The sequence below is a fragment of the Podarcis bocagei genome, assembly GCF_964188305.1.
Source record: "Podarcis bocagei genome assembly, chromosome: 5".
Lineage (NCBI taxonomy): Eukaryota > Metazoa > Chordata > Lepidosauria > Squamata > Lacertidae > Podarcis > Podarcis bocagei.
In genome coordinates this window covers 3112544-3134472 of record NC_138129.1, presented here as the reverse complement: position 1 = coordinate 3134472, position 21929 = coordinate 3112544, and the positions used below count along the sequence as shown (strand labels likewise).

The window sequence follows — 21929 nt, the reverse complement described above, 5'->3', positions numbered from 1 at the left end:
AAGCTGGGAGCCAGGGCGGGTCAGGCGCTCAGATAGGAAAGCAGGACAGGGTTCAGGCAGGAACTAGCAACCAACAATGTTGCTCCCGCAACTTGGGACTGGGGCTGGCCGGCTTTTATCTGTCCTGAGGCATAGGGTGGCCCCGATCCTCTGGTGACTCATCTCTCCTGGCCTGGAGACGAGCCCTCCTCCTGCGGGAACATAGTTCCCTCAGCTTCTCTGCCCTGAGCCTCTGCAGCTCAGGAGAGGCTGGAGGGTTACCAGACCCAGAGGCAACCTCAGCTTCCTCTGACGGGGCTGAGAGTGGAGCAATGGGTCCTCCTTCACCTCAGGAGCCAGAGCAGACTCAGCTGACGCCTGCACCTGAGGATCCAGCACAGGTGAGGACCCTTCAGGCTCAGGCCCCAGCCCCGGCTCAGCTGGTCCTGGAGGCGGGGAATCCTGTGCAGGCTGGGATCCCTCAGGTTCAGCCTCCGAGTCTGAATCCCAGGCCATCACAGCGACTGCAGTTGGGTCCCACTGAATTTCTCCCCTCTTGTTCTCCTTGCAGCCTCAAATGTCCTGTGGAGGAGCTGTGGTTCCCTGGCCCACCTATCCCATCTACTACCCGCCAGCCACCCTCGTTCCTGACATGCCCCTCTGTTATTATTTCAACGAAGCTGACATGGGCAACATCTTTTCAACTATGATGGCAAGAGGTTTGTTCAGCCTTGAGCTCACCCAGGTGAGTTCTGCACAATGTGGGCCCTTTCCCTGGGCAGTTGACAACAAGCTGGAGGCAGTGGGCGCCGATTTTTTGGGGGAGCCCACTGCCCCCTTGATTCCATAAGATCACCCCCATTGCCCCCTAACTTTACCCTATTAAAAAGCATCATTCAGAGCAGCGGTTTGCACAACCTGCCAAGGAAGAGAATAACACAATAAAATCCAAACCAGTAACAATTAATTGCACATTTATCCACAATCCAATTTATTTGTTCGTTTAGCTTAATTAATGCAGCCGAGGTGATCAGCTTGATCCAGGGCTACCAGCTTTTCAAAGTCTGGAAGTCATTGACACCTCCAGTGCCCTTTTGCCCCTTTGCCTCTTAGTGCCCCCCCAATCCTACTGCCCCCCCCCCCCAGTTGCTTCCACCACCTTTAGGAAGCACTGAGTCAGAGGGTCAACACCAGAAATATTTTTGCCCCGCTCAGTGAAATATGAAGCCTGTGCAAAGATGGCAGCTTGATCCGATTCAGCTGAAGCCCTGGGATCCCGAGCTGCAGGGACCAGTTTGTTTATCTGGGCAATTAATTCTCTGCTTCATACTGCTTAAAGTAAGGATAGTAGGAAAGGCTATATTGATTAAGTATTATTCTTCCTTCCCCTCAATACAGCAAGAAACTAGTTTGCAGATTTGTTTGAATCTCTTTAGTTAAGTGAAATATACTTGGAGTCAAGGGTGGATTTCATGCTCTTTATTCAGCTCATACTGGTGAGGAGGAATTGGAGTTCCCCCAGAATGTCTGCTTTATATACATTATTTACACAATGGGCCCCACATGATTGGCTAATTCTGGGATTCTCCTGTAGGCCAATCAGGTTGCAGATTCCCTTCCACCTGGAGCTGGATTGGGTGGCTCCTGTGGACCAATTAGACTGCTGCATTCTGGATCCTATTGTTCTAGGACCAATCAGACTGCTTCATTTTGGATCCTATTCAGCTCAGTACATAACATTAAGTAATCCAATTTGGCTTGCCCAGAGGGATTATTCCTGGTGTCGCCTTTTATCCTTCTTAAAAGAATAAAGGCACAAAGGTCTTTCCTTAAAAGTAACAAGAAGTTTACTGGAGTCAGGTACGTAGCCTTGTTGGTCTGATGCAGTCAAAATAAATTAAAAAATTAAAAAATTGTCCAGTAGCACCTTAGAGACCAACTAATTTTGTTCTGGGTCTAAGCTTTCACGTGCATGACCTTATATATAGTGGGAGGGTGGGATGGAGTTTTTCTCAGGAGGGTAGTAGAAGATGGGTGATTGACTCAATGGGTATGGTAAACCTGTTGATGACTGTTAACGACTGCAATTAGTCCTACAGGAAAAAGCAAGGGATATTATGCAGATGACCCCACCCTCCCACTATATATAAGATTCTGGTGACTTCTGTTTCAGTGTATCTGAAGAAGTGTGCATGCACGTGAAAGCTTATTCCCAGAAAAAACTTAGTTGGTCTCTAAGGTGCTACTGTAGAATTTTTAAATTTATTTTGAAGATGTTTACTCACATTTCAGTTCACGATGTGATCCCTGAAAGGCAGGCTTTAGCTAGTACAGTCATACCTCGGGTTGAAATAGCTTTTGGATAAGTATTTTCGGGTTGTGCGCTGCGGCGATCCAGAAATAACGGAGCGCGTTACTTCCGGGTTTCGCCGCTCGTGCATGCGCAGACTGCCAAAATTACATCGTGCGCATGTGCAGAAGAGGCGAATTGTGACCCACGTGCGCGCAGATGTACGGACACAGGTTGTGTTCGCTTCTGGATGTGAACGGGGCTCCAGAACGGATCCTGTTCGCATCCAGAGTTACCACTGTAGTTACATAAGAATCTGTGAGTTCGTCTCACATGGAGATTGAGCTCATGTGCTGCTGGCTGAGAGCCAGCAGACAGCAAAATTACATTAAGAGAACAAAATGGCCGCAGGAGAGCAGCATTGCAGTAAGAGATCAGCTAGCAAGAGAGCAGGTGAAAGTGTGTGAGAGACAAAGCTTAAGATGGCTGCGTGACTCGGCTCTTTTATGGAGTCAGCCAGGGCTGTGCCCATCTCCCAGGTCACACGCAGAGGGAGGACGCTCCAGACCAGTGGAACAGGAAGCTTGACTGGCTGGGGTAACATCCCCCTGTCTGTGTCCACTCTAGGGATTGTTTTATTTGACTGCTCCAATGGATTACTTCCCACACAAACACTCTCCGTTTTTCACATCTGGATCTCAAAGCAGATGTTATTTTTTTAAAAAATGGGGGAATATACAGAAAGGAACAACTACAATTAAAAGCCCCCATTTTAAAAACCCAGAACAATTAGCCAAGATCTCCTTAGGGCAGTAGTACACTTGGCAATGGGAAACTGCCATTCAGCGTTCTAAACGTTATTAAAAAATAACGTTCTGTAAGATCAATGTAGATCCAGCCCCTGCCATAAATATAAGGGTAGTATCCGGTGCTATTTGCAACAGGACATCTGTTTCGTCTTCTCTCTGTGGCTTCACACAACCTCAAGCCTCAGTTTAAGTATCCAGGGAGACATCCTTTCAGACAGCGTGTCTCCTCCCCCCCCAATTTTTTTATTGATTTTCCAAATTTATAACAAACATAAACAAAAAAGAAAAAAATACGTATAAAAAACCAAACAAGCATACAAACGTTCATCCTAACTATTATACTCCCACTTTTATTACCATTGTTAGTTGACTTCTTCCAATCCCTCTAGCTGATTTTCCATATATTTCATTATAGCAGTTTTCCAATACTAATTTCCAATAAGATTAACTTAATCAATTAACATCTTTCTTTCTTATCATATTCACTTCTATCCATAGTGTCATACAATTTAAAACATATAACTCCCAAGCCAATTTGGTACTCACAAATATTACTACTTATATTATCTTAGGATATTTTACTAAATAATCCTTAAATTTCTTTTAATTTAAGAAATCTCCTGGTTGACTCTTTGAACAGAGCCCAGCGTGGGGGGTGGGGGGGGACCATGGCAGAACATTATAATCAAGATGTATTTTCTTTCCACAGTCAACTGTGACCACCACTTTAATAAAGAGCAAAATTCCTGAGGTACGTGATCCTCCTTGGCTGTGTGTCAGGGGATGGGGAGATTTTCAGAGATTTGTTCATGGGCCGGCAGGGTGGCGAAATGGTTTCTTGGGCCCCCTGCGTGTGAGCCACGGACACATTTTGGGAGCGATAACGACCACTTTGGAAACACCCCTCAACAAGTTCCGGACAACGATACCCTTTTCCTCTCCCCAGGAGAAGCTCTGGAAACCAGCCTTGGTTCAGCTGATGCTGCGCAGCGGGAACCGATTGGCTAGTGCCTGTGTTGTCGCCAGCACATCTCTCCGCTCTGTCCATGGAGCAGTTTTGCAGCTGTTTTCAGGGGCTTCACTGGGGACAGGAAGGACTGCCAGCTGAATCAGGATTTGCTGGTCTGTCACACAAACTGTGAAGCCAGCTCCGACTGAAAGTGAAGAATCCTCTGGGCTGGCTTTTTCAAAAGCATTTTATTGTTTTCCCACGTAAGAGAAACACAATTTAAAATACAATAAACAGCAGCAGCTTATAGCTGGAATCGCTGCTTAGAACAAGTTTGTGATGCATATTGAAATCTCTCCGATAAGTCTCTCCAGATGTTTCTGTGGGTCTGGGGTGGTTGTCTCGGTTGATTGTCCCATCTCATATGGTGAGATATTGCCTCTGGCCTCCCTGAGCTGGCAGGTCAGTTTCTCGACCAGAGCAACAGGGCCACACCTGAGCATGCCACAAATCTTATCGACAGGCCTGCTGCAGAAAACCAATGTTTAGCAATTTCTAAACAATGTTTAGCAATTTCTATCACTTCCTTTTGGAAGTTGGAAGCCGAATATGAGAAGCCTTTTTTGTTATCCTCCTTAAATATATCCTGTAATTGTCTATGATGTAACCAGCTTTGAAGATGTTCTTTTATTTCATTATATTCTTTCAGTTTTTACTTCCCCTCTTGTTCCACCAACAGTTCTCTCTATGTTGGCCACTCTCCTTTTCCACCCAATATTTTTAGTGATAGTGCTTCGATAGGTGATAGCCACCATGGCGCTTTGGGTTCTAATAAATCTTTGTATTTCTCCCATACTTTAAACAGTGATCTTCTTATTAAATGATTGTGGAATCCTTTATGCACTTTTGCTTTTCCATACCAGAGGTAGGCATGCCATCCAAATCTATTATCATGTCCAGGAATCTCAGCTTAAAGCATCCCTGACAGATGGCCACCCAACCTCTGCCTGGAAACCTGCAAAGAGGGAGAGTCCACCAGATCCCAAGAGAGTCTGTTCCACTGTCCAACAGCTCTTCCTGTCAGAAAGCGCGTCCTGGGGTTTAGCGGGAAAATTAGAGCAAATTATATAGCCAAGGTAGCCACCAACTGTAAAGGAGATGAATTTATTTGACCCTATCTACATCAAGCTATATTCTATCTTTATCACCAAACTCCGAATATAATTGCACATTTTATTAATTAACATTATTTTTAATATATTAGTGGTCATGTGATAATTTTAGCTTACAAATTTTATTGTTTAATGCCTTAATTTGTATAGTAATTTGTATATATGCCTCCTTGATCCGTGCCCGTCTTGGCTGATTAGGGAGTGTCCAGATGTTGCGCGGACCCCCCTGGTTGAAATTATCAATTTGTCCCTTGACACGGGGACATTCCCAGGGGAACTGAAGGAAGCAGTGGTGCGTCCACTCTTAAAGAAAGCTTCATTAGATCCCTTAGACCTATCCAATTACCGCCCAGTTTCAAATCTTCCATACCTGGGTAAGGTAATTGAGAGAGCGGTTGCTGAACAGCTTGGTAGGTTTCTGGAGGAAACATCGGCATTAGATCCATTTCAGTCCGGTTTCCGTCCTGGTTTTGGGACGGAGACGGCTCTGGTTGCCCTAACAGATGATATCCGTAGACAACTGGATCGAGGCGGGTCAGGACTGCTGATCCTTTTAGATTTGTCAGCAGCCTTTGACATGGTCGATCATGATCTTCTGGACCATCGCCTTGCAGACGTGGGGATACAGGGCATAGCCCGTAACTGGTTGTGCTCTTTTATCTCTGGTCGGGGACAGAGGGTGGCACTAGGGAGGGAAATGTCGTCACGCCACTCCTTGGTGTGTGGAGTGCCGCAGGGCGCAATTCTCTCCCCAATGCTTTTTAACATCTTTATGCGCCCCCTTGCCCAGATTATCCGGAGCTTTGGGCTGGGCTGTCATCAATATGCTGATGACACTCAGCTCTATCTACTGATGGATGGCCACACCAACTCGGCCCCTTACACACTGACCAGATGCTTGGAAGCTGTGGCTGGATGGTTTCGTGGGAGCCGATTGAAACTAAATCCTTCGAAGACAGAGGTCCTATGGCTAGGTCGGGATAGCATGGGGATGAGGGACCAACTCCCTTCTCTTGCGGGGGCCCAATTAGTGCCATTGCCTTCCGTTAAGAGTTTGGGTGTAATCCTTGACGCCTCCCTTTCCATGGAGGCGCAAGTCACAGCAACAGCCAAGGCGACATTTTTCCACCTTCGCCGCATCAAGCAGTTGGTCCCTTACCTTTCCCGCCCCAACCTGGCCACAGTGATCCATGCGACAGTCATCTCCAGGCTTGACTACTGTAACTCGCTCTACGCGGGGCTGCCCTTGAAGCTGTCCCAGAAACTCCAGCGGGTACAGAATGCTGCAGCGAGGCTCCTCACAGCGTCTCTGCCATGGGAGCATATTCATCCAGTGCTTTTCAAGCTGCACTGGCTCCCGGTGGAGTACAGGGTCAGATTTAAGGTGCTGCTTTTGACCTTTAAAGCCCTTCACGGCCTAGGACCCTCGTACCTACGGGACCGCCTCGCCTGGTATGCCCCACGGAGAGCCTCAAGGTCCATAAATAACAACACCCTAGTGGTCCCAGGCCCTAAGGAAGTTAGATTGGCTTCAACCAGAGCCAGGGCCTTTTCAGCACTGGCCCCAACTTGGTGGAACGCTCTGTCTCATGAGACCAGGGCCCTGCAGGATCTGATCTCTTTCCGCAGGGCCTGTAAGACAGAGTTGTTCCGCCTGGCCTTTGGATTGGAGCCAATTTGATTCCCTCCGCCCCCTTTTTCTTTTTTCTTTTCCTTCTCCTGCAATGAGGCTCCATTTTAATATTTTAATGTTCCATTATTTTAATGTTGTATTTTATTTTTGTTTTTAAGTTGTAATCACTCATCTTGTTTTTATTATTGCTTGTAAGCCGCTCTGAGCCCGGCCTTGGCTGGGGAGGGCGGGGTATAAATAAAAAATTATTATTATTATTATTATTATTATTATTATTAGTAAGGTACTTTTATAGATCTGTTTAGAGTAGGTAATGTCTTGATAATATAAATGTTTTTATCAATTCAGTATATTTTCATTTAGAATCATAGAATCATAGAGTTGGAAGAGACCACAAGGGCCATCGAGTCCAACCCCCTGCCAAGCAGGAAACACCATCAGAGCACTCCTGACATATGGTTGTCAAGCCTCTGCTTAAAGACCTCCAAAGGAGGAGACTCCACCACACTCCTTGGCAGCAAATTCCACTGTCAGGAAGTTCTTCCTAATGTTTAGGTGGAATCTTCTTTCTTGTAGTTTGGATCCATTGCTCCGTGTCCGCTTCTCTGGAGCAGCAGAAAACAACCTTTCTCCCTCCTCTATGTGACATCCTTTTATATATTTGAACATGGCTATCATATCACCCCTTAACCTCCTCTTCTCCAGGCTAAACATGCCCAGCTCCCTTAGCCGTTCCTCATAAGGCATCGTTTCCAGGCCTTTGACCATTTGGGTTGCCCTCCTCTGGACACGTTCCAGTTTGTCAGTGTCCTTCTTGAATTGTGGTGCCCAGAACTGGACACAGTACTCCAGGTGAGGTCTGACCAGAGCAGAATACAGTGGCACTATTACTTCCCTTGATCTAGATGCTATACTCCTATTGATACAATCCTATTTAATTGTTGAATGATTCTGTGTACATTGCGGCAGCCTTTGATAGCTCCTTAAATACCAAATTGGTCTTCCCTAACACCTTACATTAAAAACCTGACAGTACCAAACCATCGAAGGCTTTTCACCAAAGCCAGACTAAACGTCTTTCCTTCTGCAGTGTTGGATGGCAGGTTGAGAGGAATTCCCTACCAGGACAGACTTTGCTCGTGTGCTCAAGACATCGATTCTATAAAACATATTTTGCTGCACTGTGCGAATTACGAGCAAGCCAGGGCTGAACTGATATTACCCTTGCTGGTACCTTTCCTGGGAAAATCAGAGGCTCGTTATGTCAGGTTCCTATTGGAAGACCGGAGAAACGCTAGAACATTAACAGTGGCGAAGTTTTTATCGGTGGTTGCAAGAACCAAGGATCCCTATCTTTAAGTCTGAACAAAATGCTTGTTTAACCTAGAGGTAGACCGTCTGAATTGTACATTGCTTTGTAACGATTTGTTGGGTCTCTGTTTTTTTTTTTTAATATAAATTTTTTATTGGTTTTACAACATTTTTTAAACAATACAAACAGATAAAAAGACAAACAAACATGTATAATTTCTTAACTTTTTTTCATAACCCTCATTTCTCTGAGAGATTTGTTGGATCTCTGGACCGTAATAAAGATTGATTGTTTGTTAACTTCCACCCCACTGATGACGTGCGCCAGAGCCAGGATAGATGATCCTGAGAGATCACATCTACCCTCTTTTCCGACAGATTGAATGTCCAGCGGATCTTCCTTCTTTGCTGAAGTTCTCGTGCACAGGCATCTCCATCCAGTTTACTACTAACGCTGTCAATCTTGATGCTGAGCTGCATATCGATATTGGCTATTTCCAGTCAGAGTTTGTTGGCCTCTTTCAAGCCACAGTGGTAAGTAAAAACACCGGGCAAGTGACCCTTCAGGAGCCGAGAATCAGGGGTGGAATTTTCTGAAAACCTCAATGAAGATTTTATCTACACCTATTTCCCTCCCCAATTCTTGTTTTGCTCCTTGGTCTCAACAAGAAGTGCTTCTCCCCCGATCTCCCCACCCTGCTGTACTGAAAATATGAACTATTAGGCACACGTGCTCTCTAGGCTCCTAAAAGCAACCAGCACACAGCTATAAATGAAAGGCAATAAATTGGTGAAAGACGAGCCACTCCTCTGTGCAACCTGAGCTTCGCGTTTAATTTTGCACATACTTATTTCAGTTTAAAAGAAACATGCAGCGTCTGTGCGCAAGTGGTCGTTTGATACAAGACTCCATCTGATGTGAGCAAAGCTGGACGGAGTCTAAATCCCTTAAAAAACGGATTGCTCTCAATCTCACCTGGTCCTCGGTTCGACCTTGATGCTCTTTGCATTCCAATTTCAGAGAGTGAGAATAAATCTCCGCCCGGCCATTGACTGCCAAAGAGGACAGCTGCTGTTGTCGGTGAATATGATAAGGTAATGCATGTAAGGATCCATCCCCCGGTTTGGATTAGGTCCCTTGGGACCGTGGATGGAGGCCCTTGTGGGCAGCTGTGGTGGGCTTGGGGCAGAGAGCGTTGTTTGTGGGCACCCTTGACACTTCTTCCTCCCTGCACACAACTCACACTCTGGAAGGTCCCCAGATGAGTAGGTGTTGAAGAGGCCTGTCTCAATGAAATATACTTGGAGTCAAGAGTGGATTTCATGCTTTTTATTCAGCTCATAGTGGTGAGGAGGAATGGAAGTTCCCCCAGAATGTCTGCTTTATATACATTATTTACACAATAGGCCCCACGTGATTGGCTAATTCCGGGATTCTCCTGTAGGCCAATCAGGTTGCAAATTCCCTTCCACCTGGAGCTGGATTGGGTGGCTCCTGTGGACCAATCAGACTGCTGCATTCTGGATCCTATTGTTCTAGGAAGAAAAAGACTGCTGCTTTTTGAACCCTATTCAACTCAGTACATAACACTCAAAAAGCAGGGATGCAGGACTCAGGCTGTGAATGCAAGGAAGGAAAGAGACCATATAGATTGAAAGTTGCAAAGAGACCTGGGGCTGGCTTGGGATTGAAAGTTGGGGAATGGATGGGGAGGGGATGGGTGGCTCTGCCTCGCATCACAGCGGCTCATTCCTCTCTCCCCAGCGACATCCGGATTACAGCTGCTTGCAGCGGGAAACCTTGCACGATTTCTGTAAGTATCGGGTGATTTAATGGGGGCAGCGGGGCTCATGGATGGAGCTGACCTCACTCAGCCCTTTCCCCCCCTCCAGCCTTTAGTCAGGCAAAATCAACATCTCATGAATTTTTGCCCAGGCCGTTGTAGGGCATATCGACCACACAGATTTTAAACCGATTGACACATCTCTTCCCTCTCTCTAGGGAATTGTGGGCCCTGTGGTTTTGAGGGTGGCAGGGACCTCTAGCAGAGACCACCCAGCCTTGACACCCAACTACAATTCCCATTATTCCTTCAGGGGAAGCCATGGCAGAGTGGAACTGGTGCTGAAGCGATGCTGGTTGCAATGCAGAGAATACGCTCCCTTGCCCGCCTTGCATCTTGCAGTTTCTGGGCTCGATGGTTCTCCCCCTGCTATCTGGCCTTCCTTGGGGTCTTCACGCCTCTAAAATTATAGCATTTGCCAAAGCCCCCAACTCTCGATCTGTGCCATTCAGGGCTCTGCCCAGTATACCTGAAGGAGCGTCTCCACCCCCATCGTTCTGCCCAGACACTGAGGTCAAGCGCAGAGGGCCTTCTGGCGGTTCCCTCCCTGCAAGAAGCCAACTTACAGGGAACCAGGCAGAGGGCCTTCTCGGTAGCGGCACCCGCCCTGTGGAACACCCTCCCACCAGATGTCAAAGAGAACAACAACTACCAGACTTTTAGAAGACATCTGAAGGCAGCCCTGTTTAGTGAAGCTTTTAATGTTTCTTAATCTTTGTTGGAAGCCGCCCATAGTGGCTGGGGAAACGCAGACAGATGGGCAGGGTACAAATAATAAATTATTATTATTATTATCCAACACACCCTGGTAGAAGTGCTACTTACCTACCTTTCCCCCAGTCTCCTTCCAGTTGCTTTGAAAGGGACCCCAAAAGGTATCTAGTCCACCCCTTTGGCCCAAAGGCTGGTGGTCTCCGACTCACCCTGCTGCCCCACTCCCTTTCTTCCCTATACGGAAAACAAGAGCAAATGCAGGAAAGGTGCGATGCCTCAGAAGGTGGCCCCATTCTCCTTCATTTGGAGGCTGCGTGGCCATGCGTCATGGATTCTTTAGACGTGGTTCCTGCACTGCAGCGGGTTGGACTACGTGACCCTCGGGGACCCCTTCGAAGTCCACAGTTCCATGATTCCCATCTGCCTCTCTCTTGACGCGTGGAGGGTTTTCTTTTCGCAGGGCTCCGTGATAGAGGAACTGTTTCCGATAAGGACACACTGCCAGAACTTATTCAACGGTGAGTGTCGCTCAGGGGCGCGTTTGGCTGAGACGGCTGGTGAGATTTGCACCGGCTCAAGCCGCAGCGAAATCTAGGGGATGGTCGGTTTAAAGGTTCCAGCATTCGGGGACACTTGACATGAATGTCGGGGGGGGGCCCAATCCTCACTTGCCCCCAAATGGAAAGCCTTGTGAGGCTAGCAACTTCCGTGTGGGTAAAAAAATAAATAAAAAGCATGGCAGAAAAAATAACTCAAATATTATGTGTTGCCAAAGGCTTGGAGGACTCTAAAAAACCCAAGCTGCTTGGTGGGACTTTATCTGCATCAAATGCAGACCGGACTCCCTCTCTGCAGTATATAGTGGAGAGAATAATTGGGTGCACTCTTCCCACCTTGGATCAAATCTACGCTTCCAGGTGCCATAAGAAAGCTGCAGAGATAGCGCAGGATAGTGCGCACCCCGGAAATGATCTCTTTCAGCTTCTGCCTTCTGGAAGAAGGTACAGGGTTATAAAGACTAGGACTAGCCACCTGAGAAACAGTTTCTACACAAATGCAATTCTGGTTCTAAACACAGCATAAGGAGTCTCTATACTATATTGTATTTTAAAATGGGGTTTCAGAGTTTTTAGGGGTTTTTGAATGTCTTATGTAGTTTGTCAATTTCATTGTTCTGTATGGGACAATGACAATAAATATATCGTATCGTATCGTATCGTAAGTGCTCCGAGGCGAAAATGCCAGGGGTATCAGTCTAGCTCTTGCAATGTGGGCACAGCCATAACTGCATGATAATTTTTTTATTCCCCGTCTTCTCCTGCAGAGAAACTGAAAGACGGATTCCCCTGGCCTTTCCCCCGAAACTGCGCCTGTTCCTCCTGCCGTGACGTCATTGTTATCCCGGTGAGAAGAGAGACTTTAAATTGTATGCCAGTGTTGGGTGGGAGTGCCTAAATCTCCATTTGGGGAGAGAATGGGGGACATAAGAAACGGGAGAATTGGGAAATAATGCGGGGGGGGGGAGCACTGTGTTCCATAATCCCTCTTCTGTATTCGTAAGAACTTGATCATGTAGTGTGGCAGCAGCTACCCTTTGGAACTCCCTGCCTCTTGATGTTGAGCTCAGAAACGCTTGTGTGAATTTTATTCTGTTCTGGTATTTTAACTCCAGCTCTGGAGGCAGTTCAGAGCCATTCTGGCTAGTAGCCATGAGAACGGGGGGAGTTTGGGGTGAGGAAGGTCTACCTTTTGGCTATAGCTTGACTTCCACCAAGGATCTCTTTAGCTGCCCCTGACAGGCTCCCTCTCCAACCCATCCTCCTTTCCACTTCCCATAGTAAAGTTTCATTTCATTTATGTCCCTTCTGCTGTGTCCCGAGGGACGCGGGTGGCGCTGTGGGTTAAACCACAGAGCCTAGGGCTTGCCAATCAGAAGGTCGGGGGGTTCGAATCCCCACTACGGGGTGAGCTCCCGTTGCTCGGTCCCTGCTCCTGCCAACCTAGCAGTTCGAAAGCACTTTAAAGTGCAAGTAGATAAATAGGTACCACTCCGACGGGAAGGTCAAAGGTGTTTCCGTGCGCTGCTCTGGTTCGCCACATGACCCGGAAGCTGTACGCCGGCTCCCTCAGCCAATAAAGCGAGATGAGCGCCGCAACCCCAGAGTCAGACACGACTGGACCTAATGGTCAGGGGTCCCTTTACCTTTACTGTGTCCTGAAAGGGTCCCAGTTGGCCAGGATTTCTTCCATTGCCACCTTTCCCCCCCCATGCCCCCGTTCATTCCAAAAGGGCCTGTGCAGGACAACTTCCAAAAGGAATTGTGCCCCAAGTTATACATCCTCTTTGATTGGTAAAGAGGGGCCTTGCAAAAAAGAGAAAAGAAAATGTGTACAAGGAATGTGTAACAATGCAAGAAATATAATTGTACAAGGGAAATGTATACGGAAAGTTTAATTACTGAAACAGATTAAAAGTTCCGTCAGCTTTCTAAGCACCTAGATGGGCTTGTCTAAACAAGAATGTTTTTAGCAGGTGCCAAAAAGTGTCCTGCCACTTTGATGTCCATAGGCCGGGAGTTCCAAAGTTTGGATGCTGCCACACTAAATGATGGAGTTCTTACAAAGGCGACACGGGTGTTAACGTAATGCAGTGGCCCCAATTCCCCTTCCCCGGAGGGCATGTGTCCACTGTGTGGCTTTTCTGCCTCAGGTGCCAGAATTTATAGGGGCCTGAGTTGAAGAGGGTGGAATCCAGTGGTGAAATGGGAGGTTCATCATTCTCACCCAATCTCTTCTGCCCCCCCTTTTTTTAAACAGAAATTTGCCATGTGGTGCTGCAACCTGAACTACCTGCCCTGATGACCTCGGGTGGCTGGAGAAGACCCTTCGACGGAAGCCAGAGCAGTCCCTTTGCTTCGCTCAGAAGGGGGAAAAGGCAGGGAAACCCGGGTGGTTGATTTCTCTATGTTCTCTTTAGTGGGATGGGGTCAATCATGCACAGGGGTGTATCTTCAATTGTGCACATCTTTAGATCTTGCAATCAGGGCTTTTTTCAGCTGGAACTCAGTTGGTGCCATTCTAAGAGAACAAGGGAGGCGTTTGTGGTGAGTTCTGGCACCTATTTTTCTAGGAAAATAGCAGTGCTTATTTTGCTTAAGGGCAGTTTTTCAGGGGTGATTTTATTTTTTTTTTATATAAATTTTTATTAGTTTTACAGAATTTTAGAAAACAAACAAACACTTAAAAAGACAAACATACACGTATAATTTCATAACATATTTTCATAAACCTCTTTTCTGGGACTTCCCCATACCCCCCCTTTCTGCATCCCAATGTCCATAATTTTATAGCAACTCCCAATTGTTACTTTCCAACCTCTGTCATCTTAGTCATCTCTGTATTCTGACCTTATATCACTGTATCCCTTTGTTCCTGAAAACCACAACACTCTAACATTCATTGAGTTTATAATAGTCCTTAAGATAACTTTTGAATTTTCTCCATTCTTCTTCCACCGTCTCTTTTCCTTGGTCACGGATTCTGCCTGTCATCTCGGCCAATGTCATATAGTCCATCACTTTCATCTGCCATTCTTCCAGAGTGGGTAGATCTTGTGTCTTCCAATGTTTTGCGATGAGTATTCTTGCTGCTGTTGTAGCGTACATAAAAAAAGTTCTATCCCTCTTTGACACCAATTGGCCGACAATGCCCAAGAGAAAGGCCTCTGGTTTTTTAGGAAAGGTACATTTAAGTACCTTTTTCATTTCATTATAGATCATCTCCCAGAAAGCCTTAATCTTCGGGCATGTCCACCAAAGGTGATAGAAGGTACCTTCAGTCTCTTTACATTTCCAACATTTGTTATCGGGCAGATGATAAATTTTTGCCAGTTTGACTGGGGTCATGTACCACCTGTATACCATTTTCATAATATTTTCCTTTAAGGCATTACACGCCGTAAATTTGATACCGGTGTTCCATAACCATTCCCAGTCATCTGACATGATGTTGTGACCGACATCCTGTGCCCACTTAATCATAGCTGATTTAACTGTTTCATCCTGTGTATTCCATTTCAGCAACAAGTTATACATTCTAGATAAATTCTTAGAACTGGGTTCTAACAATTCGGTTTCTAATTTTGATTTTTCCATCTGGAAGCCAATTTTCCTGTCCTGTTTGAAAAATTCCATTATTTGATGGTATTGAAACCAATTTTGTACCTTGTGCTTCAGTTTCTCATAACTTTGCAATTTGAACTTATCTCCATCTTGTTCCAAGATTTCCCAATACTTCGGCCATCCGACCTCCATATTGAGTTTCTTCACTGCCTTGGCCTCCACTGGTGAGACCCATCTAGGGGTTTTGTTTTCCAACAGATCTTTGTATCTTATCCAAACATTAAACAATGCTTTTCTAACAATGTGATTCTTAAAGGCACTATTGACTTTATCATACCATAGATATGCATGCCAACCGAAAGCGTTATTGAAACCTTCCAGATCTAAGATGTCTGTATTTTCGAGGAGCATCCATTCTTTCAGCCAGCAAAATGCTGCTGCCTCATAGTACAGTTTCAAGTCCGGCAGGGCAAAACCCCCCCTTTCTTTAGCATCTGTCAATATCTTAAATTTAATTCTGGGCTTTTTGCCCTGCCAGACAAATTTCGAGATATCTTTCTGCCACCTCTTAAAACATTCCATCTTATCCAGAATCTGCAAGGTCTGAAACAAAAATAACATTCTAGGCAATACATTCATTTTAATCACAGCAATTCGGCCTAACATTGACAATTTCAAATTTGACCATATTTCTAGATCTTTTTTAATTTCTGACCAACATTTTTCATAATTGTCTTTATACAAATTCACATTTTTAGATGTCAAATAAACCCCTAGGTATTTCACCTTCTTAACCAGTGTTAACCCTGTCTCCTCTTGAAACTTCTCCTTTTCTGTATCTGTTAAATTTTTTCCTAAGACTTTGGTTTTTTGTTTATTCAACTTAAATCCAGCTACCTGGCCAAACTGTTGTATTATTTCTAAAACCTTTTTCGTGCTAGTGTTTGGCTCTTGCAAAGTCAATACTAGGTCATCTGCAAACACTCTTAACTTGTAATGTTTAGCTCCGACCTGCACACCTTTAACCTGCTGGTCTTCCCTTATCATGTTCAGCAACACCTCCAGAACTGAAATAAAAAGCAATGGGGAAATTGGACACCCCTGTCGTGTTCCTTTTTCTATCTTAAGTTCCTCCGTCACTACATTATTTACAATCAATTTAGCTTTTTGCTCAGAGTATATTGCAGCCATACCATTCTCAAAACCTTGACCTACCCCCATCCCATGAAGATTCTTTATCATAAAACTCCAAGAAATATTGTCAAAGGCTTTCTCCGCGTCCACAAAGATCAATACTGCTTTAGTGTTTATGTTCACCTCTAACTTTTCCAAAATGTCTATCACATTCCTTACATTGTCTGCTAGGTGTCTTTTAGGGAGAAAGCCTGCTTGGTCCCTATGGATCTTCTCCATCAACACTTTTTTAAATCTTTTTGCCAAAATGTCTGCAAAAATTTTGTAATCCACATTGAGTAGTGATATTGGGCGGTAGTTCTTCAGTTGAGTCTTTTCAGTCTCTGTCTTTGGTATGAGTGAAATATATGCTTCTTTCCACGATTCAGGTGTCTTTTTTCCCTCAAGGATCTCATTACAGACTTCTTTTAGTGGTTGAATCAGCCATTCCTTCAGCGATTTGTAGTATCTTGAAGTCAATCCATCTGGTCCTGGAGATTTGCCTAGTTGCATATTCTGAATGGCAGCCTCTATCTCTTGTTCTGTTATTCTCTGGTTCAGATCCATCTTACTTTGATGAGAGATTTTTTGTAATCCATATTTATCAAGGAATTTGTCTATATCTTCTTCATTTTGCAGGCCTTGAGTATAAAGTTTTTTAAAATAACTCAGGAAGCAATTTCTAATTTCATTGGGTTTAGATATATTCTTTCCATCCACTTCTAGGCTTGTAACTGTATTTAGTTTCTGCCTTTTCTTCAATTGCCATGCCAGAAGTTTACCACATTTATTTGCTGATTCAAATGTCTTTTGCTTCATCTGCTTTATCTTCCATTCAATCTCTAGATTCATCAATTCCATATATTGTGTCTGATATAACTTGATCTCTCTTAAAATCTCCTGGGACTTTGGTTTTACTCTTAATTTTTTCTCTCCTTCCTTTATCTTTTCCAAAATCTTTTCTTTTTTCTCATTTTGTTTTTTCCTCTTTATTGAGTTTTGTTGAATCAAGAAGCCTCGCATCACCGCTTTGCTTGCGTCCCAGATCACTCTTTTCTCGACGTCAGCCCTCAGATTTATTTCAAAATAGTCTTTTAAAGTTTTTTGGGCCTTCGTAAGGATCTCCTTATCACAGTTTTTCAGGGGTGATTTTAAGTGCTAAAGGGTGAGAAGAAAGTTGTTTCATTAAAGAATCTTTGGGCTGCATTCCTGAGTTGTGGTGTTTGATATTTCTTTATTTAATTGCTTTGTCAAATTTATGCACTGTTTGATTCTTCAAACAAACAAACACACACACACACACACACACACACACCTCCAAGTGGTTTACGAAAAGGTGAAATGACAAAATCAGGAATGATCTGCGTTACTTTAAAACGTGCAGAGAGTTAAAATGCTAAAACAGATTAAAACTTGCTAGCTCCTCACTGCTTGAGATATTCGCACCTAACCAAGGCTCTGCTTTGCATGCAGCTGCATTGCTTACATGTTAGTACGGGGGGTCTCCAATCTTTGGGGGACACTGGTCCCATATGGAATTTGAAGGAAATGCAATGGGCATCCATCACAAAATGCCATGATGTGTGTGTGTCACACAATGAAAAATGGAAGCCACAGCTAAAAGAGACAGGACCACAGCATGGTGCAGGCAGCCCCCAATCAATCGATGTGGAAAAGCTGCCTTTATGTGTTAGCAAAGTCACTTAAATAATGCAGATGGAGTCCAGAGAGAAATAAATCCAGATAGCCCTTTACTGACTAGCCTGAACAAAAACAGTGTATAATGTGAGGAGAAAGAAACAGGCTTTGTATTTCTTGACCCCTAGGCATTGGCTCCTATGGTCAGTTCCCAAACATTTCCTTAAAAAGTTTCTTTCCAAAGTTTCTCTCTTCCCCCAGCGTGGGAAAAGGACTACTAGTAAAAAATAAAAATGTTTACTTGCAAACTCCTCAAAGGTCAGATTCGTGCCCTTCGGAAAGTTGCACAGGCAGTAAAACTTTGCTTAGTTACAAAGTGGGGAAAGTTCCTAAATTGCTGGTATAAAATCTCAGGAGTGGCTGGTGAGAGCCATGCGGTCTGAGCAGCCAGCTGAAACCACTTCCTACCCTCCAGAGCAGGAGAAAACAAGCTTGCCCCATCCTCTTTGGGATGCCCCAGGGCACCATTGGCCCATTGCAGAACACGCCCACAAAACCCCCACAGATCGGGAGGGGCCCAGGCAATGGCTGTGGGCTGATGGGACTTGTAGTTCCCGGAGGGTGCCACGTTGGCGGAGGCTGGTTTAGACAATTGCAGTTCTCTTGCTGCCACTTTCCGCACTCCGACTGACTCAGTTTAGTGCCAGTTCCCCACGGGCTCCTCTTCCCTTTGATGCCAACTTAGCAGACGGCACATTAGAAGAGCTCCTTTTGCTCAGAGACTAAAAGCGCGGAGGATGCTTTGATGTCGGAGGAATTACGATCAAAGCTCCCGCCGGTGCCACAATGCAGCTGGCTCTGCAAGTGAGGAGGAAACAAAGAGGCAGCTAAGTGCACTCTGGTTATATTCAGATCAGAAGTGAGGAACTGATGAGCGGAAGAGACCCCACAGAGACGCAAGGCCTGGCACTCGCTTTGATTGTCGCCCGGGGACTCGAAACCCAAAGCGCTTTACGGAAGAGGGTGGGGCACTGCCTGACCAACCCCAGATTTTCCTAGGGGTGTGAAGGCCTGGAAGAAGGATCAAAAAGTTTTTTGGGGAGGAGAAACCACCCCAATTCCCCCCCCTTTTCCTCCCCGTTTGTTTCTGAAGATTTGGGGAAATAACAGAAAAGTGAGGAGGCAGTGACCTCATTTATCAGATTTTTTTTCCTCCAAAAATTGCACATTTCCAATTTTCTCCCAGCCAGCCCCGACTTTGCTGACTTCTGACTTAGAAGCAGCCTAGCCCAGGGGGTGGCACTGCCAGAGAGCTTCCTCTGGGTCCTTGGCCTCAGGTTTTGCCCTTGCAGAACTCATCAGGCAGGAGGATGGGGGTAAAAATGGACTGTGTGTGTGTGTGTGTGTGTGAGAGAGAGAGAGAGAGAGAGAGAGACAGACAGACAGACAGACAGACAGACAGACAGACAAGGGAGCCGGCGCTAGTCCGCAAACAGCTTCCGGGTCATGTGGCCAGCATGACTAAGCCGCTTCTGGCGAACCAGAGCAGTGCACAGAAACGCTGTTTACCTTCCCGCTGGAGCGGTACCTATTTATCTACTTGCACTTTGACGTGCTTTCGAACTGCTAGGTTGACAGGAGCAGGGACCGAACAACGGGAGCTCACCCTGTTGCAGGGATTCGAACCGCCGACCTTCTGATCGGCAAGTATTAGGCTCCGTGGTTTAACCCACAGCGCCACCCGCGTCCCAATGTGAGTAAACTTTTTCAAAATGAAGTTAAAAATTCTTCAGCAGCACCTTAGAGACCAACTAAGTTTGTTCTGGGAATAAGCTTTCATGTGCATGCACACTTCTTCAGATACACTGAAACAGAAGTGACCAGACCCATATATATATATAGTGGGAGGGTGGGGTCATCTGCATACTATCCCTTGCTTTTTCCTGTAGGACTAATTGCAGTCGTTAACAGTCGTCCACAGGTTTACCATACCCATTGAGTCAACCCCCCATCTCCTACGACCCTCTTGAGAAAAACCCCACCCTCCCACTATATATAAGGGTCTGGTGACTTCTGTTTCATGTGACAAGTAGGTGGCTGTGACATTTCCAGACCTGGTAAAAGGCCAAGTCATGTAGCCACCTCCCTCTCTCTTCCTTCTTTTTCATTCTGCTTGCTTCCAGCTTCACCTGGACTATACTCCTGGTTCTCAGCCAGCAGTCCCATGGTTGTCTCCCTTTTGGGGTAAACCTATTTCTATGTATTTGTAACTTTAAGTCTAAAGCCTGCCTTCAGGGATCTGCCTGATCATGAATAAGACTGTGGTGTCTTTATTCTTTTTGTTGTTGTTTAGTCGTTTAGTTGTGTCCGACTCTTTGTGACCCCCTGGACCAGAGCATGCCAGGCACTCCTGTCTTCCACTGTCTCCCGCAGTTTGGTCAGACTCATGCTGGTAGCTTTGAGAACACTGTCCCACCATCTCGTCCTCTGTCGTCCCCTTCTCCTTGTGCCCTCCATCTTTCCCAACATCAGGGTCTTTTCCAGGGAGTCTTCTCTTCTCATGAGGTGGCCAAAGTCTTGGAGCCTCAGCTTCAGGATCTGTACTTTCAGTGAGCACTCAGGGCTGATTTCCTTCCGAATGGAGAGGTTTGATCTTCTTGCAGTCCATGGGACTCTCAAGAGTCTCCTCCAGCACCATAATTCAAAAGCATCCATTCTTCGGCAATCAGCCTTCTTTATGGTCCAGCTCTCACTTCCATACATCACTACTGGGAAAACCATAGCTTTAACTATACAGACCTTTGTTGGCAAGGTGATGTCTCTGGCAGGATGATACCTCATAGCAAATCAGGGAGCCCATGGTCTATCTAGTCAAGGATTGACTCTGCTGGTGAGCAGCAGCTCTCTGTGGTCTCCAGTGAAAAGAGAGTCTCTTTCCCAGCTCTGCTTCCTGCAGAGTCTGGGACCACTGGCATGCTAGGTCCTCCTCCTGAAAGGCTTTGCCATATAGAAAACAAGCTCCTTCATCTCTGCATTGGATGTGAAATTACTGTCAGGTCTTCTTCTCAGTGAGGCCAGTTTCATGTATGCAAGGATGCAACCTGACTACACGACTGGTAAGAACCAGCTGAAGGGAAACTTACAGGCTCCATGTAAGGTTCAAGGAGTGAAGCAAAGCTTCCCATCATGCCGCGGTCATGTGGCAATGCTTCCCTTCCACCAGAACACAAACTATACAGTACAGGTAAAATATATGCCATGTTAGCTGTCTCCACTATTAAAACTTTCTCAAAGAATACATGCTCTGATTTTACCATTGACTTAATTAATCAAGAAACCAAAGACACTGTTTTACCTGGTGAAATTGTGCTTATGCCCACCCAATTGGCAGGCCCACTACCTCCTAAAGTCGCAGGTTTAATTTTAACCAAATTTTCTGCAGCAAAGGAAGGAATCCAGATTATTCCAGGAGTCCTGGATCCTGACTATGTGGGCACAATAATGGTTCAACTTTGGAGCCATATGCCCATGCAGCTAAAGAAGGGTGAGTCTTGGGCGCATTTGGTGGTGCTCCCTTCTCACCATACTGCTTATATTATGGATAGTAATTTGCACGAGCTCTCTCCTTTTCCCCCACAGCTGTTAGCTGTAACCCAGCGGATTGGTCATCAGAAACTTCTTCGTAAGTACAAAATAAATGGCAAGGTTCTGGAAGGCTTGATTGACACGGGCACGGACATTTCTGTAATTTCCAGTAGTTGCTGGGACCCACATGGCCCCTTGAGTCTGCCTCTGCAGTTTGGGGTGTAGGTGGACCTCAAACCCCTTCCAAAAGCGTACAGTGGCTGCCTGTTTCTCTGCCTGATAGCTCTGAAACCATTGCATATATCCAGCCCTGTGTGTTAAAAATCCATCTCAATCTGTGGGGCAGAGACTTACTACAACAATTACAAGATACAATTCAATTTAATGAGTAAGCTTGCACTCCCCCTTACCTGGAAATCTGCTACCCCTGTATGGGTGGAACAATGGCCCATAACGGGGAAAAGCTACTTGCTTTAAAAGGATTGGTGAATCAACAATTATCGGCAGACCATATTAAGTCCTCAGTTAGCCCCTATAATACCCCCATCTTCGTCATAAAAAAGAAGAGTGGGAAATGGAGATTTCTCCAGGATTTAAGGAAAATTAATGAAATTCTTGAACCCATGGGGCCTTTGCAGTGTGGTCTGCCTAATCCAAATGTTGAAGCACGTAATCGTAAGCAGGTACTCGCTTGGTGTTAAATAAGGCAGT

At 45.5% G+C, this 21929-nt stretch overlaps 1 protein-coding gene and 1 long non-coding RNA gene across 2 annotated transcripts; both read left to right on the top strand.

The window, feature by feature from the left end:
• Window positions 1-222: 222 nt before the first annotated feature.
• On the top strand, window positions 223-11296 carry LOC308587751 (uncharacterized protein; the record flags this gene model as incomplete). The annotated part of the gene is made up of 7 exons (XM_081195517.1): window positions 223-380; window positions 551-724; window positions 3788-3829; window positions 8522-8677; window positions 9165-9238; window positions 9909-9957; window positions 11162-11296. Exons 1-7 carry the CDS (start codon window positions 312-314, stop codon window positions 11294-11296), a joined length of 699 nt encoding a protein of 232 aa, XP_081051643.1. The 5' UTR covers window positions 223-311.
• A 758-nt stretch (window positions 11297-12054) lies between these two features.
• On the top strand, window positions 12055-17195 carry LOC308587454. The gene is made up of 3 exons (XR_014008398.1): window positions 12055-12105; window positions 13519-13863; window positions 17131-17195. It is a non-coding gene; the product is annotated as an uncharacterized lncRNA (long non-coding RNA).
• Window positions 17196-21929: the final 4734 nt, after the last annotated feature.